This window comes from Aspergillus tanneri (assembly GCF_003426965.1).
Source record: "Aspergillus tanneri strain NIH1004 chromosome Unknown AapTan_6_pilon_pilon_pilon, whole genome shotgun sequence".
NCBI lineage: Eukaryota > Fungi > Ascomycota > Eurotiomycetes > Eurotiales > Aspergillaceae > Aspergillus > Aspergillus tanneri.
The window spans coordinates 1,935,260-1,959,051 of NW_022984633.1; the positions used below are offsets into that span (position 1 = coordinate 1,935,260).

Sequence of the window (23,792 nt, forward strand, 5' to 3'; positions counted from 1 at the left end):
ATAGGAAAGAACATTGACATTTGAAATACTCTATTCACTGCTGCGCCTCCCTCCATTTCCATCAGTTTTTTTACATAAACTTTCCATTAGGACTCTATCTCCTCCTACCATCCCTCGCCGATCTGGGTGCCATCTTCCGCATGCTCATGGCGCTTCCATCCCTCGCCGATCTGGGTGCCATCTCCCACATGCTCATGACGCTTCCATCCCTCGCCAATCTGGGTGCCATCTTCCGCATACTCATGACGCTTCCAGCCCTCACCGATCTGGGTACCGTCGGCGACTTCCTCGTTACGGGGCGTGAATGGCTCTGGAGCAATTAGCAAGAGTTTACCGAACTATATTTTGCATTAGACATACGGGTCACGGCCGTAGAGGCAGCAGATAAAAGAAGGGCAATCGGCCACAATAGACTTGTCTTCATTGTAGTGGTTGTATATTGTGAGACAATGGCTTGCTAGGTAGGTAGTAGAGTATTATCTCTGTATATGGTTAGGGTGCTAGTATATACCTTTGGGTCTCCGCCAATATTTATATTACTGCTATGCTCCGTCGAGCTGGTACTTCAGACCACCAGCGCATTAAGGCTGCAACGACCAGGAAAAGCTCCATACCGACTATAGGTCAGCCCTGACCTGGAACACAAGGCGCCCTGTACCTGTATTTTTGGCCCTATCACCGATTACGAACTAGACTGCTGTGTTTGACACTTCTCCGCTACTGGCTGGAATCAAGAGCGCGAATATCATCATCCTGGAAGCCAATAGTGACTGCTTTGGAATGTGAAATAATATACAGAATATTTCCAGTACAGTGGGCGCTGCATTGGTTGGATATGGTTTTTTTTCCTAGGGGACGTGCGTGGAGTGTTACACTGCATTAGTGTTTGGGGGCCAAATAGTGTTGCATGGCTGAGTCACGGAATCTAAATAAAGCAGGGGTGGTGTGGATTTCTTATCCATTACAGGTCTGCAAGGCAATTACTGAGCGTGAGCGAATATGCATGGTCTTACAGACCATTGCCGCTGTTGGTGAAGAAATACAGTTGTATGGTAGACGATTAACCGCTGAAAATTACCACTTCTATTATGCACGCCCCAGCGCAAGTGATAATTGTAATAGATTGCGAGGTCTGTCGCTTAATCTACCCCAATCTTTATATTCATCAGCTGGTATTGTGCATTGGCTTGCAGTGCCAGTGTTCCAGACATTGTTAATCATGTTATACAAAGCAGAACGCATACCACAAGATGAGAGCGACGATGCCTGTGAGCCGCAGTACAGTATGGATGAAGAGGGGAAACCGTGGACTACAGAAACGACAACCCAACGAATCAAACCGGGCTTTCGACAACTCGGAATCCTATTATTTCTCCTCATAGCATCCCTTATCAGCAATATTCTCCTCTACACCCATAATCGGCGACTGAAACTCGCAGTAGATCACAAAGGCTTCAGTCCGTGAGCATGGCCGCCTTCGTTTGCATCAGGGCTAATGAATCTATAGCCGGAATCTACGCTCGTGGGGAAACATGGAAACAATTCCATACCTACACGGAATACAGCAACGTGAACCAGACAATCTCCAATGCAGCTTGGGAGACGTTCACTACCAATGGCTTCGTGGCTATTCCGCACCAGGAGGCAGCCGACTTCGGCCTACCTCTCGCCGAGGACTTTCCGGATGACCCGACCAAGGGTGTCTATGTCTTGGAGGGATTCCATGAGATTCATTGCGTGGTCGGTACCTCCCCATTTGTACTAGAGCGGTTCTGATTATGGAGACAGATATACTTAAGAGACACAATCCAAGATCTAATAGCGGGGAAACCTGTAGATGACAAAGCGATCCACATCAACCACTGCTATGACGCTCTTCGCCAAGCCATCCAATGCCGCGCTGACGATACCCCGATCTACATTCCGTACCGGTCGAGGCTAACAGGCGACGGCCAACACCGGCGATGTCGTGATTGGGATGCTCTGACAGAGTGGGCTCAGAAACATTCTGCCTGCTGGCCAACCGGGCATTGTGCTGATTTGGAGTGACCTCAATTGCCGCAGTTTTCCTAAAATAAGTAATGTTTCCGGATCTGCGTAGTGGGACGCACTTGGGCGCTGTGGTTAATGCTCCTCCCACGGAGACATGCGAGACAAGGCTGCGCCAGTTAGATAGCTCTGTTTTTCTTTTTTCCGTTGGTTCTTGTTCAGCCTGCATGCATTGATTGCATGGCGCAACTCGCGCAGCCTCGCGTACACCCAGCCAGAACTCAAAAAAGGGAAGAAGGGGGGGGGGTGACTTGGCTTAGTGCATTCCAACGTTGCACACTAAACACCTTTGTTGTCACAATAGGCCAAACTTAATAATAAATGTATTAATAGAATGATACATTTAGAATAATACATTTAGAATAATACATTTAGAATAATACATTTAGATTAATACATTTAGATTAATACATTTAGATTAATACATTTAGATTAATACATTTAGATTAATACATTTATTATTAATAAAGTATTTGTATTATTCTTAGTCCGAAAATACATTACAACCCAGCTTTATCGATAATACCGCCCAATATTTCCTGCACCACTTATGTATTCATTGGATGGCACAATGCCCTTCTGATTATCAGCCACCGGCCGTTCGGCTCCCGAAGAATATCAGGACTTGATAATGGACACTTTCCGGTACCAGCAGATGAAAGGAGAGGACAACAGCGATGATTGCGAAGCAGATGGGCAAGGGGATCCGCCATCTCTTAAAACCCAGCCCTGGAATTGGCGTTCAATCCTCACTGGAGCTGTGGTCGGCTTTGTACTGAGTTTCGGGGTCTTTCAAATCACCACACTGCATCTAAACGACTCATGTACACGGAAAATGTCAACTTGGTCACCGGCACTTGAGATATACGATGATACACTGTCACCCCAACGGTTTAATGGTGCCCTTAGGGAGGGCAACGCGTATCGTGGCCCTCCTAGTCAAGACATCGATGACGCCTGGGACAAGATTCTCTATCATGGGGGAGCGCTGGTCCGCATATCCAGAGCGCAACTCCTCAAGATCAATGCATCGGAATATGCAGCCGAGTATACCCAGGAGATGGGCGGTGGGTATATAGCGGGCATAGAGGTGTTCCACCAATTACACTGCGTGAATATGCTTCGAAAAGCGACATATATGGATTACTATCTGCCAAGGATGGACGAATGGAAAGACCAACAAACGCTACGGTATCATTTAGGTTTGTGTCCGAAACTACAGACAGGAAGCTGTGTCATACTAACGAATTCTCTAGATCACTGCCTTGACATGCTGCGTCAAAAAGTAGGCAATACCCAATATACCCAGCCAAATATCCCTGAACTAACACTGTCTAGCTTATGTGTGACCCCGATCTAGGCATGGTGACATATGTATGGGCCAAGGGATGGAAGCAGCCATTCCCTGACTTCAGCACGTAAGTCTCGCCGAGCTCCATTATCATACTCATACTGATTCTTTGTAGCATGCACAAGTGCCGGGACTATACAAAGGTGCTTGAGTGGGCACGAGAAAACTACGTACACGGCATAAACGTCGCAGATATTGAACGTGCTCCGGGGGCACTTGAGAGAGATACCCGACCTTGATACAAATGCAACAACCTTGGAAATTCGTACTATTCCACTTTCTAAAACGTCTTCAGCCTTTCAAGCATTCGCATTAACCTCTATTTTTAGCGGAGTAAATCCAAATCTGTTCATAGTTGAAAGAGGTAGTCTCGATAAGAGGGACAGTATTGTGGTGATCATCTTAAGGAAATGGTGTATTTTAGACGATGTTACTAGTTTGCAGGCGCCTTTGTTTTAAGAAGTCATTTGATTATATTATAGTGTGTCAGTGCGACAAAGGTGAAGAGCATAACAAACGCTGTACACGACCATTGAAAGAACCCAGTTCTTATGGAATTTATGGATTTCCGCTAAAGTAATACAGCTGAACACATTCTAGCGGAGGTTTTATCTAGATATGGGGGAAACGACGTAGTATCAGTCTGTCGAGCGAACACCTATGGAGAGTGCTACTGTCTTGTGGTGGAATAAGCTCCTTGTTGATCAAATTGATTTGCGTTCATAACACGGGGATCTTTAAGCAGATCCTTTTTCCAATCAACAGAGTTGGAAAGCTTCAGGGACCTAAGCTTATGTTAAAGTTTTCGACCAACATCCTTCCGCATGGTGCTGACTGCCTGTATTATACTTGTGCGGCTCGTGTTATCCTTGCTTGGTGGCGGTAGTTCTGTTAACATAGGCTTCGGGTTTGGTGTTGTAAAGGGCTGGCCGTTTGACCTCTCGCGCCAATTGATCCCATTGATCCTACTGTCCCTACTGTCCCTATTTCCCTACGGGCCCTGTTGGTCTTACTGGCCCTTGATGACCCACAACATGTGACTCTTCTTCAACGATTCCTTTTTGTACATAGCCTGTCCTATAGGTTCTACGGGTTCAGCCTCTGACAATTCACCTTGCTTAAAATTTCAATAGGTATACCAGCTGACTTCTTTTGAGCTTGTTCCTTCCGGAGCCCTGTGTATAATAAGAGGTGGGATGAGATATAGAGATAGAACTTACCCAAGAATAAATTGGGAACAATACAAGTAGCTTAACTACCAAACCAATCTAGTAAGCAGAGGTTCTGTTAACATTGCCCATACCAGAATAATAATTAATCATATTAAATTATCTTTGATAACGATCTAATATGAGTACTTCGGACAAGGAGCGGAATGTTAGAGACACAATCCCACAGAGCTGAGGAATCATCCATAAACAGTGCCTGATACTACAAAGACGAGAAAAGGAGCCCGTCCAATAGTACTCTAGCTGGCTGCACTGACGATATAGAAGCTCTGCCGCTGAGAAACCATATTCCAATCCAAATAGGACCAACCTGTCTGACAATCTTCAAGATTAGGGAAACTTCAGATGGGCTCTAAAGAATGCAGACTTATATTAAAATATTGCAAACATAATAGCGTGCCTTACATCTATTTGGTCTTGATCTGGTGACCGTCGTGGGGATGGCTGTAGGAGGGGCCAGCGTATTTAAAGTGACGACTTCGACCTGCAGGGGAAAATATCCTGGAATTTCTCCATCGCTTCCTGCAGGCTAGTCTTTTCTTTATTAGGTTCCTGGGAAACTTGTCTTCAGTCTCAGAATAGGACCTTCTTGTTTGGGTGGTCTTGTCAAGTGCTGTGTGAATTTGAGACTGGGCAGCACTTTTCCTGGCTCTAGCCATTGAGATTCTGGTCTCTAAAGAATACCCACAGCATTCTGGCTCGCTGGGTATCTTCGCAACCCTGAGGTCTGACTTTCGACTATCTAGTCCAATATTATCTCCTTGCAGTATCTATGATTGTTAAAAGGTCTGGGTTGGTTATGGGTGTTGAACTTGACCTAGAGCTTTTGTGAAGTAGAGATAAGTCTGAGGCACAAGGAGTTAGGCTATTCTGGTGAGAAGAGTTCGCATCATTGGAGAGTCATCGCTACCCTCATCACTGACGCTGTTATGTACTCTCGAGCTGACTCCGCTGCAGGATAAGACGGGGGCTGTGCAGCATGACCCAAATTTTGACATTTAACTCCTTTGAGCTAGCCACCGGCGGAGTCCAGAGAACTATGATAGAGTTTGGAGACTCCCAGCGGACAAATGTGTTCGACGCGTCTTCGGAGCACATGGCTTTACTATAGCCCATTCTGACAATTACGTTTTCTACAGGAAGAACTATGTTGCCTGCATATATGTTGGTAATTTTCTCGTGGCCAGAGTCAGCAACCGCGAGGAACAGGTTAAGAAAGCTCTTGAGTTAGAATTCAATTTAAACGATCTGGGAACCCCGTGTTCTTTTCTTGGGATCCAATTCGATTTTCACAGCGAGGATCGATCTCGATCCACCAGTATTAGTACATATAGAAGTACTTGTGGACTTCTGTATAGAGACCTGCTAACCAAAGTCCACACCTATAAACCCTAAGGCCTCTGAATACAACTGATGATGGGGACGATCTTAATAGAGAAGAAAAAGCTTTCTACAGCTTGGCAATTGTTTGTTGCCTTGATATTGGAGCCCAACCAGATATCGCGTTTGATTTCGCGACATTGAGCTGTTTCATGTCACGGCCACAATCGCATCACCGAGCCGCATTGCAGCGTCTTCTGCTCTATCTTAGAGCCACTCAACCATATGGGATTAATTATCGGAAAGGAGATCACATTGGCTATATGGATGCTGATTTTGGCGGATCAGTCGTTGCTTAAGGCGCATATTCCACGTCCGGATATATCTTCAAACTTGCAGGAGGGCCAGTAACGAACGTCAAGACCGATAATCAATCCGCCATTGTACTGTCGCATAATCCCGAGTTTCATAAACGGAACAAGCACCACAATGTGAAATTCCACTATCAACTTGGGGTTCTCAATGGTGGAGAGATTAACATTCATTATATTCCAACCAAGCTGCAGGCAGTGGATGGGCTGACCAAGCCTTTGGAACCGGCTGAATTTTCAAGCTCCTGCTAACTAGTTGGTCTACATGGAAGCGGAAAAAAAGTTTTGGAATTATACAGAGGCGCTCTTTTCACTTTCTCCCGACGGGGTTTTTAGTGGTTTTACCCAGGCGTAGTCGATGTTTGCTAGTGCAGTATCGTGGTGAAAGCACGGCGATCCTAGGGGAGAATGTTGTAAATCGAGGCTCGATCAAGTAAACTCTAGAGCTTCATATACGGAATAATTTCGTATGGAATCAAATTGATTGGAAATCAATTTGACTTTCATCTTGTATATCAAACCTCAAGTTTGCGATAAGAATAAAGGACTATAAACTTCCTCTGAATTACAACATACAAACAGAAAGATGGTAGCTTATAAGTTGAATATTTAGGAATTTCACCAAAGATTAAGTCTATGTACTTATATTCTATCGCCAAGGGAAAAACAAAACCCACGTCGAAACCTTGTGAAGTATTATTTGTAAACCCTAGACGCATCCGTAGTATAGCAACAGAGAACTGATTTGGAGATATATCCGACCCCTGTGTTAAAGGGATTATCTTCTCCAGTTGGCTCAACTTCATATACATATTTACTACATTCCCAATCCCTGAAGTAGGTTAGCAACCTTATCAACCATGAAATCAGTAATAACACGTACTCGAAAGGCTCACAAGAGGCACCAGGATTAATATAAAGAGATCCCACACTTTCAATATTATTGAAAATTTGTCAGCAGTATAGGCCCTGCTGTTACAAGACCACAACTTACAAATGGTACTCTATTCTCCAGCAGGTACGTGAACTCTGTACTAGCTCTTCTGCAATGGCACATGATCGACTCTAGCCCCCTTGGTAGGTTGTATAAATATTGAATGCCGGTCCATTTTAAACAAATAGTAACTCATACATGAAGCTCCTCTATCGGGTCGAGCCTTGGTTCACAGAAGACTAGGGGCGACTAGGGACGACTAGGGACGACTGGGGACGACTGGGAACGACGATAGACGATTAGGGAAGGATGAGTAAACAAATATGCTTGGATGGTGGCTTGGCAAAAAAGTAGTACATAATTCGTTTGCCCTTGTCTAAATGGCGGAAGATGTCTTGGTAATTTCCGATCGACTTTCAATGTTAAAGCTTCCCCATTCCCTTAGACCCAACTGCCGTAACGGTTGGACTCAAACGCCTAGTGAAATGGAAACTTCATCACAGGTATGCTGCAGCCCCCTACACTCGAGCTGGTGACACCAGCTATTTCCTTATAGCTTGCGCGGTGAAAAGGCGTGGTATTTCTGCCGTCCAATATGACAAACGCATTTGAATGCCGCATGCAAGGGACTCCGTACCGTTAACTATTCTGAGCGGCCAAGAGATTTGCTTCGTTACCTCGAATTTAAAAGAAGAATTATGTTTCCTTATCAACTCATACTTCGCCTTTCATATTTATGCTAACGCTAAAATTCTAGAGAGGTACGGTCCCTTTAGAATTCTCAGAAGACATTTAGATTCATTGGATACACTTCAGGGGAAAAATCCATATCAAGATAAGGTAAGGAGCATGTCTATGAGTTGTGTAGTGCACATATTGTAGTAATGAATATATTAAATTATACTAACTACGATAGTAATATTCTGGACTTTGCTGTCCTTTCATTGTCGATTGCTGGAGCCCTGATAAATAGCAACCATGCAGGATTTGGCTCACTACTTCTTTACACTATGGCCATAAATTGATATGGCAAGGCCAGGTACTTCCTAATGCACCCAAGCGTTCAACCCCAAACGAAAGGTGCCTGATTATCTTGAGTATTGTGAGAATAGCCTTTCCCATGTTAGATACAGGAGGTTTTGTAGTGTGATCTAACAGCCAGAACTGTATTAAAATTGGGAATTTGTCATGATATGGCCTTACATAGTAGCTTGGTGTTTGGTCGCCGACCACACATTGTGTCTTTTGGCTTGTTAACGTAGAGGCAGAAACCAAGCTCCATCGGTTCATTACAAAACTGGTTTTCAGCGATGAAAGGCTCACAATTCCAGAGTGGGGAGTATCAATTAGTTATATTGCAAAATGGTTACACTCGGCTCGCAAAAATGCTTAATATATCTTAAATATGTAGATTACTGTTATCTATGGAATGAGGAACTGGGTATAAGAGTTTGTCTTTTTCATCACCAATATCCAAATAATGGCTCTCTTTGTTTCTCATAATTATTTAAGCTCTCTTTTTTTGTTAGTCCACTGAGATTCCTCGTCTTTCGGCAGACTGCGCAGCTTGATGGTGAACAGGGTATCGATCTCCTCAAGGGTCAGGCCAACCGTTTCAGGGTAGAAGAAGTAGATGGTCTAGCTCCTCGTTAGTATTTCCGTTCCCACAGCATCAGCAGTCAGCAGGTCTTACCGGCACGAAGAGCAGATTGAAACACATGAATAAGAGGTATCCCTTCCAGGCCAGATCCTGAATCAAGGTCGGGGAGATCATAACCACGAAGAAATTCCACACCCAGTTGGCCGAAGTTCCAACAGCAGCCCTGTTCGCAAGTTAGCTTGGTTGGGTTTGCCTTTACCACAGGGGTTGGAATATAAGTACTACGTACCCTTTGGCTCGGACAGAAAGGGGTAGCAGTTCAGGTCCATACACCCATGGTATGCAGTTAATCGAGGCTCCGAAAATGAGCATGAAAAGGAAGAAGAATGCAACAGAGGCCGATGCCGTCTGCTTCTCATAGGTGGTCCCTACACCCAGTTAGCGAACTCGAACCCGGCTTTTTCCTTTCCCAGGAATGACGTGTATTCCCTGGCCCCTACCCTTGAAGGCAAGAAGAATGGAGATCATCATCATGCAGGAGAAAAGGCCGAATGATCCCCACATCATGGGCTTGCGACGGCCAATTCGATCGGCAAAAAGAGTGGGATAGACAGAGCCTGTCGCCACTGAATTAGCTCAGTTATTTTTCTGGTATAAAATGCGTCGCCCTTACCGATGACAAACATGACTTGGATGGCACCTCCAAGGAGTAAACTCAGCCTCTTGCTTTGCCCAACGTTGACCTCAAGCACTATCACTCCATTAGTGATCCTCATGAATAGTTACTGGTAAAAATTTTATTGAATCTTCGTACCTGTAGTGACGTAGGACTAGAAATAGTAGAATTTAACAACTGTGCAAAGTCACCGAGAATGATGTACTTACAACGATCAGGCTGATACCGCCCATCTGGTTCATGAACTGCAGGCCATAGGCCAGTAGAATGCGTCGACCAGTCTGCAGCTCGTCCTTCTTGAAAATTTGGCGCCATTTGTATTCACCCCGCTGTGTGTCGATTTCCATGGCGCGCTGAATGCCCAGCGACTCTTCGATCACCCTTCGGTCATCCGCATTGCGATCATAAAAATCACACAGGACTTGGAATCCCTCGTTCGCTCTGCCCTTACGGTAAAGCCACCGCGGGCTTTCAGGAAGCCTATCGGCTAGGTTAGCTCTCCACTCCAATGCAAATCAAGCTGCCCGTTTCAAACTTACCCCAGAAGCATGAAGCTCACAACCAGTGCGAAGATCGCTTGGCAAGCAATTGGAAGACGCCAGCTGATGGGTCCCTCGACATAGCTCATTCCGTAGACAAACCAATAGGCAATAACGATGCCTACGCCGACAGAGAGGGGTTGGCAACACACATACATTCCTCGTTTCTGGGCCTCGCACAATTCTGACTGGTACACAGGGACAACCGAAGTCATAATTCCGGTGCCGATTCCCCCAACAAATCGAGCGACAAGTAATTGTTTCCGTGAAAAAGAACTCGTCTGCAAGGCTGCACCAACCTGCCAAAAATATCCCGTTAGTCGCCTGTCGCGTCGATCTTCAGCTTCGGCAGCAGACGTACCAAGATCAACGCCATCGCAAGCCACATTGCCTTGCGAAAACCAACGCGATCGCCCGTCAAGAAAGCCATAAGAGTACCGGACAAACAGCCCAGATTGTAGATTGACACAATGAAGCCAACGACAACCACACTAGGGTGACGCACAGTGTTGAGGAAATTTTCGTTACCCACAATCCCGGAGAAAATGCCCTGGTTGTATCCTGTTTCAAATTTCATAGATGAGTTTTCCAACCATCCGTGAGCCATCAGACTGAGGTTGCCCACTCACCAAACAGGGTAAATGCAATTTGACATGTGAGGAGAATAGCAACACGAAGACCCAGCCCTCTACCATAGAGATTGAGTCCAGCCATCTTGACTTTTAGAAAAGCGTTCAGAGTATACACAATGTTCAGTAAATCTTACAGTTTCAAGATGAGAATAAGTGTACGATTTGAGAAGGGGAAGGTAAGATAAATAAGGTGAACAGCAAGGTGATCCCATGGGTCAAGGGGTTAATATAATTGCCCTCGACGCCTCTTATGTTATTCAGCGTATTAAAAGCCGACTCCAATCGCATGATTGCTGTGATACTCTCTGCCTACCAAACGTGAATATGGACATTGAAGACATATCTCATTATATAAATCAGAAGAGATAGCTGAAATTGTACGATGCGTTTCTTTTATTGTCCATACATGGCAGAAGTAACTTATTTGCTCATTTTCCCATTGGCTTCCCTGCCACGGTCTGATTGCCATGTTTAACCTTAGTGGATATACTAGGAGTATGTGTACCTTAGGTATCAGCAATGCACCTTATGTGACCCACACAAGCAAGGAATGAACGAGTGTAGCTTAATTTTTTAAGTCTCACATACCTCAGTATGTTGGGGTGTGGTGTAGCGAAGCAAGATTTGGTTCCTCTTAACAAGGGATAAAGGATGGTTAGAATGTGGTCGTCTGAGTCGCCTAGTTACGAGACATTTTTTACTCTAGTCACCTAAGAGACCTACATGTCGGGCTGGGCTGCTTCCACCAGTCAATTATTGGCTGGTGAAGTAACTCTCAAGGAGTTAATTTAAGCCCCAGGTGAAGGCTTCCTATAAAGAGCGCGCGTACGATTACTTCATTGGCTAAATGAATTATGAATATCAGTGTACGCTATATTGTACTTGTTCCTATTTTGTTATATTACCGGACATGATTAAAGATCTCCCAAAAGCTAAAATGAAAGGCAAATGACCACCACAGGTTCTTCGGCGAGACTCAAATTCGCCCGCAAAGAATGGGTCCTTGTGACACATAGGCATAAATACAGCTGTGGGAGCCTGCATATCTCTTTTCTGCAAAGTGTCAGAATGAATGAAGCCGTCTATCTATACATTTATCCTAGTTTGTACTGTGCCGGTGAGTGTCGTCGTCTAGCCTGTTAAAACAAGTTAACGAAAAATCATTCCATTTTCCACAGGTTCTCGTCAAATAAGCGTGTGGCATTTTGTTCTGAGGACAGCTCTCACTGTCTTTTATTTGGAGCATTGGTAACACGCCACTCGAAATTAAAACAATCTTCCCTTTCTTGCTTTTCGTTGGAACAAGGACATCTTTCAACATAAGTGCTTTTGTCGGTAGACACCGAGATACCTGGAATCAGCAATTGAGGTTCATAGGTCGATATATAAAATATCCTCTCCAGAACAGCGTCAGTAGCGTCAGTTTTGAACACAACGCTCTTCTGTGCTAGATCTGACTCCTGATATGATGGACACATACTCCTGTTCTTTTGCAAATGGAATATGATAAGCTCCGACTGTTGCGGCCTAACCTTCCCAAACATCTGGAACATATTTAGGTATATATTTCTTAAACTGTATATTCCAAGAACGTAGGTGCGCTGCTGAAGTTTCTGGTGAGACTCTCTTAGCATGAGAGCGCTGAAGTTGCTATGGCTTCGTATTTGAGTTGCCTCCACAACTTCACAATTTTATTTCACCTGACAGTGTATAGTTCGAAATAGTTTCTGTAAACCTGCGCGTGCTGGAACAGCCGGCAGTCAATTTTCGTCAATTATTTTCGTCCCAGGAGGAGGTGTTCTTCGAGTGTGATGCCGTAGAGCCACACGTGGCTCTACGGCATCACACTAAAGACATCTAGATAGTTGATACAACATGAACACATATCCCCGTCGGATAATTTGACATTATAGACTATAGAGCACTCCTGCTAGCGTGCAGTGTATAAACGTAGTAGTCCTATCTATCTTAGTGGAGGTTCAAAATATTGAAACCATCTTCTCTTCTTGGTTAATTTGTCTAATTCTAGAAGCCTGAAGAAATGGGGGGGTTTAAATTAGCCTCCTCCCTTTTAAGGTAGATTTTAATGTGTATCAATGGATCTATACCTGAATTAGTTTTATCCGCTCAGTGATGTGCACAGCAGGCACCAATGCAGCACTGGAACTTAATGTCGCAGGCAACATGGCTTGGGACAAATTCAAAACCGGGATGACAATGGTCGCAGTTAACAAAATTTTAATCCTGTACCAAACGTCCTTGCCAGCAATCACAGTACTAAATAGTGCTGCACCGGCAATGGAGAAGATGAGAATACTAAATTGAATTGTGAAGGTAGTGAATAAAAATAGAGATAGTCAAATAATGGATGTAGATATGCCTATAGTCAAAATTAGACATATAAGTACATGTTTGAAATTGATCATTACCACTCTAGTGGCGTAAGTTAACTTGAAATATATAAATACTCATATGGAGGGTATCATCCGCACTTTAATAATCGAGGTTATAGTTGCCAGCCTGCGCGAGTAAACGGTGATTTTACATGCAAATATAACAATACATTTAGAGTTGTGAAAAACTTGATTGAAGGGAATATTATGGAAGCGTAAATGTATTCTTGTGGGATGGCCAAATATCGTGTTTCAAATGAGGTATCCAGCGCTTTTAGTCTCACCCTTATGTTTGCGCAATTGACTGGCTTGGTGGTGAATGTTTCTACGCCAATCGCTTTTTGGTCAACAGAGTTCAACCGGACTTCAACCAATGATTGTAGTCTCCTTTCGTTCTACTAGGGCTAGGGTCGTCAACTCGACGCATAATAGGTATTACCAAGCATGGTATAATTGCGGGGAAACGTAACGAAGCTGAGCTGCATGAGGACTTCTTTGTTCCCCACCGAGCTTTGACCCTCCAGTCTATTCATTCTTTCATTATGCGGATGAAGTCAATGTATCTTGTCTAAGAGCGGCTCAATCGTGGCCCACAGTGGATAGGAACCAGCCGAGAGCCTACTCCCATGCAAATTATACCGTCGGATGGATATGCGCTCTTCCGCTGGAGCTGAGAGCCGCCAGGGCTGTGTTGGACGACATCCATCCTAGCCTTCCATAGGACGAGAATGACGACAATAACTATACGCTGGGACGGATCAAAGATCATTGCGTCGTCATTGCATGCTTACCCTCGGGAACCACAGGTGAGGTAGCCGCCGCGACGGTATCTGCGCACATGCGATTCACGTTCAAATCACTCAAATCCTGTTTGTTAGTTAGCATTGGAGGAGGTGTTCCAAACCCATCTCACAATATACAGCTTGGATATGTGGTAGTGAGCAGACCGACACGAACCTCGGGAGGAGTAATTCAATACGATAATGGAAAGAGTGTCTGTGATGGCAAGTTCAGCGGACAGGATCGCTCAACAGACCTTCCCAGTTGCTCCTCGCGGCTGTTTCTAAACTGCAGGCTGAGCCAAGTCTGGAAAAGCAAAAATTCCTCTACTTGGCTCAGAAATGGCGAGGAAAGATGCAGAAGAAAAGGCAATCTTGGCTCGCCGAGAGCAAAGTGAAGATTTGCTTTTCGTATCGACTTATGACCATGTCGGATCTGCAGATAATTGTCATAAGTGCGGCAGTGGAAATCTCGTCGCTCGGCCACCTCGCATCCCAAACGGACCAGAAGTGCATTACAGTGTCATTGGTTCCGGGAACCAGGTGATGAAAGATGGGCGGAAGAGAGATCAACTTGCGCGCCCTCTGGGGATTCTCTGTTTTGAGATGGAAGCAGCTGGGCTGGCAGACCAGTTCAAATATCGTGTTATCACGACTACGCTGATTCCTCTGAGAGTGATAAGTGGCAACAATATGAAGGGTCGCAGCAGCGGCGTATGCAAGATTCTACTCTCCGAAACGCCGGTTGCTAGAAAGCACAACGGAAAAAGATGTATACGCCTTCCGTATCCAACAGAGGACTAAGGCTGATATATCACTCATGGACAGGTGATGGGCGCTTCAGTAAAGGCTTTCGCATCCCCTGGACTTGTCTAGCATCCCGGTTGCTAATACATTTGTTGACCGGAACATGGAACTGCAGGGGCTCTGGAAGTTGTTAAGCCTACAGCCCACAAAAGGCCAGAAAGTAGTTGTACTTCATGGGCTTGGTGGGATTGGGAAGTCTCAGCTTGCAATGCAATTTGCCAGGATGCACGCAGATGACTATTCAGCAATTTTCTGGCTGAATGCGAAGAGCAAAAAAGCGCTACTGTCTTCCTTAGCAGGGATATCTAATAGAATTCCTAGCGCTGATTCTCCTCGGTATTGTATAATCAGCGAAAAGGAGTATAGGAATGGGAATATCATGAATACGTGGGAAATTTCATACAAAGTGGTCCGGAAGAAGAATTCGTCGACTGCTGCACTGCTACTGCTTTTGTCCCACTTTGACAATCAGGATATTTGGAAAGGCTTAATCCGTGGGATCAAACGCTCGCAGCAACCTGACTGGCTTTCTGACGTTATTTCAAGCAAGGTGAAATGGTTAGAAGCAATAAGTGCCCTGCAAAATTTCACCTTAATGAGCGTGAAGCGAGTGAGCCAACAACCTGACGCATAATTCATGCATCCCGTGGTGCGGGCCTGGTGCCAGGAGCGTACAAGCAAGTACGTCTCAGAGGACATGGAAAGAATGGCTTTGATTGCGGTGGGATCCGCTGTTCATCATGTACTGAAAAGAAACAACTGGATGGAACTGCAAAGACTTGTTCCTCACGCACATCAGATATCTCAGTTTCTCGATAGTCGATGGAAGCTGCCACTTGACAACGAAAGTCTTCACTTCCTTGACGGAATCGGTCTGCTTTACAGAGATCAGGGGAAATTGAAAGAAGCGAAGGTCCTGCTAAATTAGCTGTCCAGGGTAGGGCAAAAGTGCTTAGATGGCGCAACGCTCTCACTGTAGCATCGGCAAACAGTCTAGGAGCAATATATCGACGTCTCGGCAAACTGGACAAGGCTGAAATATTGCTCCAATATGTACTACGGGGCCGGGAAAGGTTGTTCGGCATGGATAACCCGTCGGTGTCCGACACTGTCAACAATTTGGGCAATGTGTATGTGGACCAGAGCTACCTAGAAATGGCTGAGGTAATGTACCAACGGGATTCAAATGTCGCCAAGCTGTTTTAGGTCCCTATCATCTATCAAAACTTCGAACTTTGAACAAACTGGGCAACCTCTACGCACGTCAGAGAAACCTGCAAATGGCGGACGAGATGTACATTAGGGCATTAGCCGCAAAGGAGGAATATTTTGGCCGTAAAGAAGGCTCTACCCTTGACACTGTCAATAATCTTGCAAGCTTGTATGCCTTCCAACAAAGACTCGACGAAGCAAGTAGGTATTATTTGAGAGTTTTAAATGGCCGGGAGAAGGTGCTGGGGCCGGGCCATCCTCTAACGTTGTGTTCATGTCGCGATTTAGCCAATGTCTATTATGGCCAAGGCAGGCACATTGAGGCAAGCTTGATATACCAGCATGAACTATACGGCAGGGAGAAAGTGCTGATGCGTCTGGAGACACCAGCTGCACAGAGAACTTTGATTGGTCCTGACAATCATCACCGAGTCCGTCAGAGGATGAAGACTCAGCCATCGCCTCTGAAACTTCTGACCAAAATAGTTCTATTTTATCATCCTCGGGCTCTTGCAAAGCAGAGAACGCCCGACTTCACGACCTGACCCGCTCAGGCCAGTCACAAAATCTCAATCCGCTGGAAGATCCAATATTGCATCCAGCCACGAGTAACAGTAAGCTTTCTGAGAGAAGTGAGCAAGCAGTGACGTTTTCCTTACAACATACAGAGGCTCCCACAATGAAAAGAACGGCTTCTGGGACAAGTACTAACTCGGGACATTCCAGGTTTACCTCAGAAGATGGCAATGGATCTCAGTGCCGTATGCGAAAGAAGAGTTCGTCCGCTATTCCAGATACGGTTTGTGCAGAATGAATCAAAATTATTATTTGATATGACACAGACTAAATGGATATGAAAATCCCCGCCAGCCAAGAACAAAATGCAAATAGATACTTGCTGTTATTTAGTCTCTTGAACCGAATAAATACTTCATTATTTTGTCCTTGTACTGGCCAACTTCTGACGATTGTTTTACGAACACCTACAGAGCAACTGAGGAACCGAGATCTTACTATGATTCCTTAGCAAATTAGATAAAAAGGCCTAGTCAGGGTGTCAGACGACCTCGTTAAAGTTACCTGGATATTATTGATATTGATAAGTGTTGGTTGATCTATTGTCGATATAAATTACCTGTCAATATAAATTATGGCTTGCTGTACTAGTATTATGGCTCTGCCGGAGCCTATGGTGGGGAACCGGTAATCATCGCCTCTATTATTTTGCCATGCTCTACCTTCAGTGGCGAATGATGTGATCGCGTACACAAACTGCAGCTCAGGGTTTTCCCAAGGTACCTCATACAAGCATTCAATGCTTGATACTCGACCTGTTCGACATCGTGAGGCCCCCCCGTCAATGCTTTTGCTTCGTGAAAGGTGAGAACCGCGAATTTACCTTCTCCACTCAAATATTCTATGGTAATGTCTGTCCACTCGACGAGTCGACAACGGCCACTTCCAACCGGTGGGTCACGGTCCAGCCGCGGACTAGACCAGTGAGGTTGGGACTAGGCCTGCCTTGGCGATGAGGTTAAATGGGACTATTCCTATTCTGGCGTGTTGGTGCTATTGCTGTGTTTCTTAATTAAGCTTAGTGTGTTTTTCCTTGTTCACTTGTCATTACTATCTACTAAGTAATTCCACGTCTGATTTTTTCCTCACTCCTTCGTCATCTTCCTCTTCTTCTCCCAATTTCCCTTTTACTAAAAAAAAGGGACCTGTTTCAGCTAGCTGCCATAGATATCATGAAAAATGTGTAATCACAGCTAATTTAGTGTGACCGCGGAGACGGTAGATAAGTGAATTGAGATCCAGACATGGTATTACCAAGTCTAGTTGACCTTTTTGCAGTGGCGTGGCAATTGGGTGTACCCTGTAACCTAGTCTTACCCTTTTCGGACTAAGGAGATTACAAATGTCTAGAAATAAGGTGAAGAGTGGTCGTGTTTGTAAAAAGAAGGGAAAATCAGCAGCTTTGTCCTAAACATACGTCTTCTTATTTTTTCCATATTATTTTTGGGCCGGGGAGGAGGGGAGGGGGGGGGGCTGTATTATGAGAAAAATAAAGGATGCTTACCCCTCCCAATTTCTGAAAACTTCCTTGTGCATTTATGCATTTAATTGCAGTTTTTACGAGATTTTTTGCTAATTTATATCCAGTATTTACATGCAAAACAGTCACAGTTGGCTCGGATTCTGCGAAAAAGGCGGCATACAAGACTCGGTGGTTGTCGGGAAAGCCCTTAAAGAAGGCCCAAGAGAAGGATGTTCTGGAGCATCTTCGGTAACTATATTTTTTCCATTCCTTTATCTTTTTTTTTATGAGATTTACCTTACAAGAAACCGTTGTAGTGGAGGAACTAGAGGGTTTGGCACGTAACTGACAGCTGTATGGATAACTATTATCTTAAGTCCTCGTTCAAAGAGGTAATAGACAATCAGCAACCTTCTTGCAGACCACGGTGCGCAGTTGAGCAAAGGGAATGTTGTCTTCTCTCCTACCAGGAACTCGTGGGCTCAGGGCCCACAACCTTCGAGCTGTCTAAGAGTGTCTCCTTGACCTACTCCTTTGGAGTCCTACCATCCCTCTCATTCACCATTTTCCAGCACTGAAATATTTCGAACAGATTTATTTCGACTGGATATTTATTAACACTTTTGCCCTTTTCTCATAAGTTTGACATTTCCTTTTGGATTTTTCTCTTTTTTCCCAGGCTTGGAAGTCTTCCAGTTTTAAACTTTTCGAAATGTTTTCTTGATCTTATTTACTTGTCATATATTACTAAAATATCCTCGTTTATTTAGAGTAAGTTCTGGGGCCATGAGGGAAAGTTGCCTCGTCGAATGCGGTAAGTTAGAATATTTAATACCTTAATTAGTAAAAGTTAACTAATCTCTTGCTCTTTTAGAGCATGCCTGAAAGCCCTGATAATGGAACAGAAGATGATTTGGTGCCCTGTGGCTGCCGATTTGATGTAAGTTGATTTACTTTCTAAGTTTCTTTAACTTCTCTTTCATCGCACCGGACTACCAACTAATAGAAGCTCGTTTTTTCTCTTCATTCCAATCCCTTGCTCTTTGGAATTTACCGCCTTGATCTTTTATTAATTTTGTCCATTTTTCTTTCTTGTCTCCGATCACCAACTGATAAAATCTCCTTTTTTTTTCTCTTCATTCCAATCCCTTAACATTTGAAATTTATCCCTTGATTCTTCCAAATCTTACTTACTTTTCTTTTGTTGCCCCCAAGCACCGACAGATAGAAGCTCTTTTTGTGACGGTTTGGTTGTCTCTGCGCTAGTAGAGATAAAACCACTTGACCATATAAAAAGGTACAAGACGACTGATCTTCTATCTGTCGCATCTAGCGCCCTATATAGGAGCGAAGGTCATGTCTGAGCAATACATTGGGTTCAATCTTTGACACTTTTTTCAGAGAGCTAATTTTACAATACTTGCAATTCTTGAGCAGTGGTTGGTTTGTAAAGGCTTGATGAAGGTAAGATATTTCCTCCTAAATAATCTAAAGGATAATGAATATCTGTTAATCTTGTATTTTCTGAGAAGATGGAAGATAACAAGCGTAACACTCTGGGCAAACACCGCACATGCTTTCTTGGCACCTTTAAAATTTGGTCTGGCGAGTTTTCTCTAGATAAGGTACTAGGACCTTTTTTTTTTCTTGATCTTCTACTTATAGTTTTCTAGTTGATGAATATTGCAAATGCACGTATTGATGGTACCCGGGCCTCCGCAAAGGCTGAGGGAAAGCTCAGCGACCCTCTTAGTAAGTAGGGAATATCTATCATAATCTCGCTTTTTACCAACCCCCCCAAGAGCCCCATGAAGTTTTTAAAATGATGAATGATTTTCATGTTTCTCCAGTGTTTTTATCAGATTTTACAGGATCTTAATACCCTGGATGGAGATATGTGGCCTTTCTTTTTTTTCTCAGGATTTTACGAGACTTTTCACTCAGTTTAATTAGTCAAGTTATTTAACAAGGCTGTTTCGAGCACGGAGTGGGCCTGATAGATGGAAGCACAATTACGGGTGCGTGAGGCTGAAGAGTAATACCACTGGAAAGGATAATTTGATATTCTAGTTTGGGAAGTCCTTGCTTGTGACGGATATAGTTAGTTCCAAGAAAAGGGGATACAGGGATAAAATAAATAACGGTTCTAGCCCCGGGTGGGTTTTTAAATAAACAATTTCTTATTATGATACTGTGCTTATCAGATTAACAGGATGGTCTGCCATGGTTTACCCAGCCAAGACTCAATTACTTCGTAAGGCTTATTATTCACTATTGCCACTTTCGGCTTCGGCCTGCGCGTGTGTCTCCATCCGTGCCAACCCCGATAATAGCCAAGACGATCAAGAAGACACTCTCTTCACTTGCTTTTCCTTTACTGGTGATCCATACCGCTCACCGCAAGGGCAGTAATGCAGGACCCTGTAGAAATAAACCACGCGATTGTGCGAAGGTAGCTCAATGTCTCGCTGTCAATCAGGATGTATGCAAGGTGGTATGCAATACGTGCAACTGTGTACACTAAACAGAGAAGGTTGACTGTGCTATTGGGTACTCGAGCGTAAATCATTAAGAGAACTGTGTATTGTCAAGATTAAGTACCGGGAAATGGGCTGAAGAAACCAGCAAGTATGAGAGGGTATAGCAATGCATATTCAGATGTATTCAGATGTATAAATAACACCCACCTGAAGATATAAATAGAGGGAGACTCTCAGTTGCATTAGCTACTGCAGCATCCATTCTCTTTATAGTGTTTAAGGTCTGTTGAGAAATTTTGCCTTCGCGCACAGCTGCCTGCCCGTACGTTGTAAGATCGTCCCTCGGCGCCACATTGTGATCAATTTTATAGATTCGTTTCCACAAACGAGATCCAAAAAACACATAGGGAATCGCCCAATTAGCCACAATAAAGTATGCGGCGGAAGCAGGTTTTTCATATATAAAAAGCGGATGAGTAGTGGACCTATAGGTCAGAATTGGTTGTCAATAAATGTAAACAGGCGCGGAGTGGAGCGGACTAACATGATGATATACTGTATCGAACGCACAAGTCTGAAGAAGCTATTTAAGACTTTCGTTCCATGTGAGAAGAAACACTTTGAAGGTTTCTTACAACTCATTCCCTTCCACCATTTAAATAGTCCAGCGTTGGATGCGAGAGGAGCTTCGTAAAGGGGTTGGTGATTAATAATGGCCGCTGAGTAACTAACTGGTGCGCACAGATCACGCGACCCAAAAAACGTGGATGCGAGACATTACCCGTCACAAACATGACTGCTCGACTTCCCGAATATCAGGGTCGACCAAACCAATGTTACTCATTATTTGAAACATCTGTTAGGTCCGACTTTGTTCCTTTGTTTTCCACCCTTTTATTCAGTTCTTCCAGATAGACTCGGATAGTGAGGATAGTGAGAGACCTTATACTCATCCATTATTATCATATGATCGGCGATACTAGTTCATACGCGTATTCAGCTGACCGACAATCGATAACCCCAACTCAATCAATTCAGTTCAAGGTTCTATTAGCCTGTTGCAGTCCGACTACTGAAGCGCCTAGCTATGCAGTCGCTTCCTAAATAAGCAGGAACCTGAAGACCTAAATGCCATGTAAAGTCCCAAAAAAGAAGACAGAAGCTAATGCGTACTAGAGCGCAAATGGCAATGAAAATCGACATATCGCTATAAATGCAATAGCCCACAGCTAAAATGAAAAGCATTGTCCCCCTCTACCGTCCTACCACTCGCAGCCACATGTTGTTGCCTGCGTTGTAGGATCCTCTTCCGCTCCAGTCTGTTGTGTTAGCTCTTGGTTGGTCGTCATGCCGGTACTCGCATGCCTGGAAGATGTCTACCAGGGCATCTACGAAGGCGGGTATTTCGCCCAGCTCCTTCTACACCCGGCTGGGGATAGAGTCCGGCCCGGGGAAATTGTCTGGAGGTGCGCGATTGATTGCCTTGTATACCTCCATGTTGATGATTGGTAGGAATTATATTTGGCGCTCAACCTCTGGAGGGACACCAGCGGAGATGAAACCCTGTTGTCAAGGACCGCTTTTCCCTCCCACCTTCCCTCTGTATATAGATTATAGAATCAGTGCAATATACATACATTTGGGCTCCCAAAGGGGAGCGCGGACCGGGCCCTCTCTGACGCTACGGTCATTCGCGTTTACGCCTAAACCGCACCGACAGGTGCACATTATACACATAACGTCCCTCTTGACCGCATGAAGTTACCAATAAAAAGGCGTACAATGACCTCAAATGACCAAGCGAACGCTGATTAATGTTGAATAGGAATAGGGGTATCTAGCAACCAGGCTCTCTTGGGGGAAAGACACCAACTACTCCCGACAAACCGTTTCGGAGCGCGAATGAAGGGATCCTGTGAACAAGCACTGAATATCTTGGTTGGGAGCACGTATGACGCGTGGAGAGCGGGAAAGGTTCTCAGCCTAGTCAGCTTCGACGTCAACGGAGCAATATAACGGGGTAGCCTACGAGGTACTACTCCGGCGACTTGCGAGAAAGCCGGATCCCAGCAGTAATAGTGAGGTGGATTGCCTCCTTTTGTTCCAATCGAGGGGCGACCATAGCCATGAACACGTACTGCTCCGAAGAAATGGATCCTATATATTTTCATGAATGCCGCACTTGTTGATCGGCCGTTCACGGAGAAGAAAGGAGCCATAGCCTCTGTAGACGATTACGCCTATTGGGTAGTCAGGCCATCAACTGAAGCCAACACCACTCATCTGCAGTGCCATGTGATCCCCCGAACCCTTCAGTGGGCAACACAATCAGGAGCTACGCTCTAGCCGGAGAAAGCATGATTCATTCATCTCACGCGGTACCATCGCCTAAGATAGCTCCCACCTGTCCCGCTATGTATGGAAGGGCCGTACCCCGCAATAAGGTTAAACTTCTAGGGGTGATCATTGACCAGGGACTCCAATATCGATCTCATGTGGACCAAGCTGTCAAAGCGCGCAGTATTGGCACTAAGGAGGCTCAGAAAGTAACGCCGCCCGACACCTGTTTATATCTACTGTCACGGCTGTCGGCTGTCACAGATTACGCAGCATCGGTATGGGGCGTACAGGGAAAGATATCATCATTCCACCATGTGTGTCCACAGCTTTCAAGAGTATCCAGAAAATTGCGGCCCAAGGCCCAATGCGTCACCGGGATGTTCCGCACAGTGTCCATAGTCATAGGAGAGGCCGAGGCAGCGATTGAGTCAGTCAATGTTAGACCTCGGAAGCAATACTCCACCACTGGATTTTATGTCACACCCTGCCACGGACGCATCCTTTCTGGCGGTGCCGTGGCGCGGCGACCACCCAAAGGGGACTCATTTTAATTTCCCAGATCATTATAAGAGCACCATGGCAGCCAGGCCTCGTCGACTTCATCGACACTTCGGGAGCACCACTGGATTGCTGAGAATGTGACCGCAGCAACCCGGTGCGATTCATTATTTATACCCACAGCTCTAGCCCCAAAGGCATCCTACGAGTCGGCATAGCAGCCTTGTTTAATAGGGTAAAATTACACTCAATGTCCCAAAGCGTCGGAAGCGACACAGAAACGAAAATCTACTTCACCCAGCTGGAGGTGATCTATGAAGCAACCAGTTATGCAGAAATGATACTTTCTAAGGTTACAATGCCGCCGAGCAGGGTTCAAATAAACATTATCACGAGCAATCGTGCTGTGTTAGCTTCACTGGCTAAACCACACTTTCACAGTGATCCTCTCAGAGAGATCACATGCCTAGTCCACAAGATGGCGCCATGCTGGCTACGCGGTCCGAATACGACGGCTATCCGCCTAGGATAAAGGGGCAGGGGC

General features: G+C 44.9%; 7 protein-coding genes across 7 annotated transcripts; 5 read left to right on the top strand and 2 right to left on the bottom strand.

Annotated features, from left to right (window-relative positions):
* Positions 1-104: 104 nt before the first annotated feature.
* On the bottom strand, positions 105-424 carry ATNIH1004_008659 (uncharacterized protein; the record flags this gene model as incomplete). The annotated part of the gene is made up of 2 exons (XM_033573264.1): positions 105-310; positions 361-424. 2 exons carry the CDS (start codon positions 422-424, stop codon positions 105-107), a joined length of 270 nt encoding a protein of 89 aa, XP_033423816.1.
* A 795-nt stretch (positions 425-1,219) lies between these two features.
* Positions 1,220-1,776, top strand: ATNIH1004_008660 (uncharacterized protein; the record flags this gene model as incomplete). The annotated part of the gene is made up of 2 exons (XM_033573265.1): positions 1,220-1,457; positions 1,508-1,776. 2 exons carry the CDS (start codon positions 1,220-1,222, stop codon positions 1,774-1,776), a joined length of 507 nt encoding a protein of 168 aa, XP_033423817.1.
* A 904-nt stretch (positions 1,777-2,680) lies between these two features.
* Positions 2,681-3,639, top strand: ATNIH1004_008661 (oxidase ustYa family protein; the record flags this gene model as incomplete). Its single annotated transcript, XM_033573266.1, has 4 exons — positions 2,681-3,251; positions 3,306-3,334; positions 3,388-3,467; positions 3,516-3,639. 4 exons carry the CDS (start codon positions 2,681-2,683, stop codon positions 3,637-3,639), a joined length of 804 nt encoding a protein of 267 aa, XP_033423818.1.
* A 5,118-nt stretch (positions 3,640-8,757) lies between these two features.
* ATNIH1004_008662 (uncharacterized protein) lies at positions 8,758-10,783 on the bottom strand (the record flags this gene model as incomplete). Its single annotated transcript, XM_033573267.1, has 10 exons — positions 8,758-8,892; positions 8,948-9,077; positions 9,144-9,282; positions 9,355-9,471; positions 9,528-9,605; positions 9,669-9,684; positions 9,740-10,010; positions 10,070-10,368; positions 10,431-10,630; positions 10,699-10,783. The coding sequence occupies 10 exons, from the start codon at positions 10,781-10,783 to the stop codon at positions 8,758-8,760; spliced, it is 1,470 nt and encodes a 489-aa protein (XP_033423819.1).
* A 3,432-nt stretch (positions 10,784-14,215) lies between these two features.
* ATNIH1004_008663 (uncharacterized protein) lies at positions 14,216-14,677 on the top strand (the record flags this gene model as incomplete). Its single annotated transcript, XM_033573268.1, has 1 exon — positions 14,216-14,677. The coding sequence occupies one exon, from the start codon at positions 14,216-14,218 to the stop codon at positions 14,675-14,677; it is 462 nt and encodes a 153-aa protein (XP_033423820.1).
* A 1,129-nt stretch (positions 14,678-15,806) lies between these two features.
* ATNIH1004_008664 (tetratricopeptide repeat protein) lies at positions 15,807-16,437 on the top strand (the record flags this gene model as incomplete). The annotated part of the gene is made up of 3 exons (XM_033573269.1): positions 15,807-15,810; positions 15,887-16,093; positions 16,181-16,437. The coding sequence occupies 3 exons, from the start codon at positions 15,807-15,809 to the stop codon at positions 16,435-16,437; spliced, it is 468 nt and encodes a 155-aa protein (XP_033423821.1).
* A 6,387-nt stretch (positions 16,438-22,824) lies between these two features.
* On the top strand, positions 22,825-23,301 carry ATNIH1004_008665 (uncharacterized protein; the record flags this gene model as incomplete). The annotated part of the gene is made up of 1 exon (XM_033573270.1): positions 22,825-23,301. One exon carries the CDS (start codon positions 22,825-22,827, stop codon positions 23,299-23,301), a length of 477 nt encoding a protein of 158 aa, XP_033423822.1.
* Between the last annotated feature and the right edge of the window lie 491 nt (positions 23,302-23,792).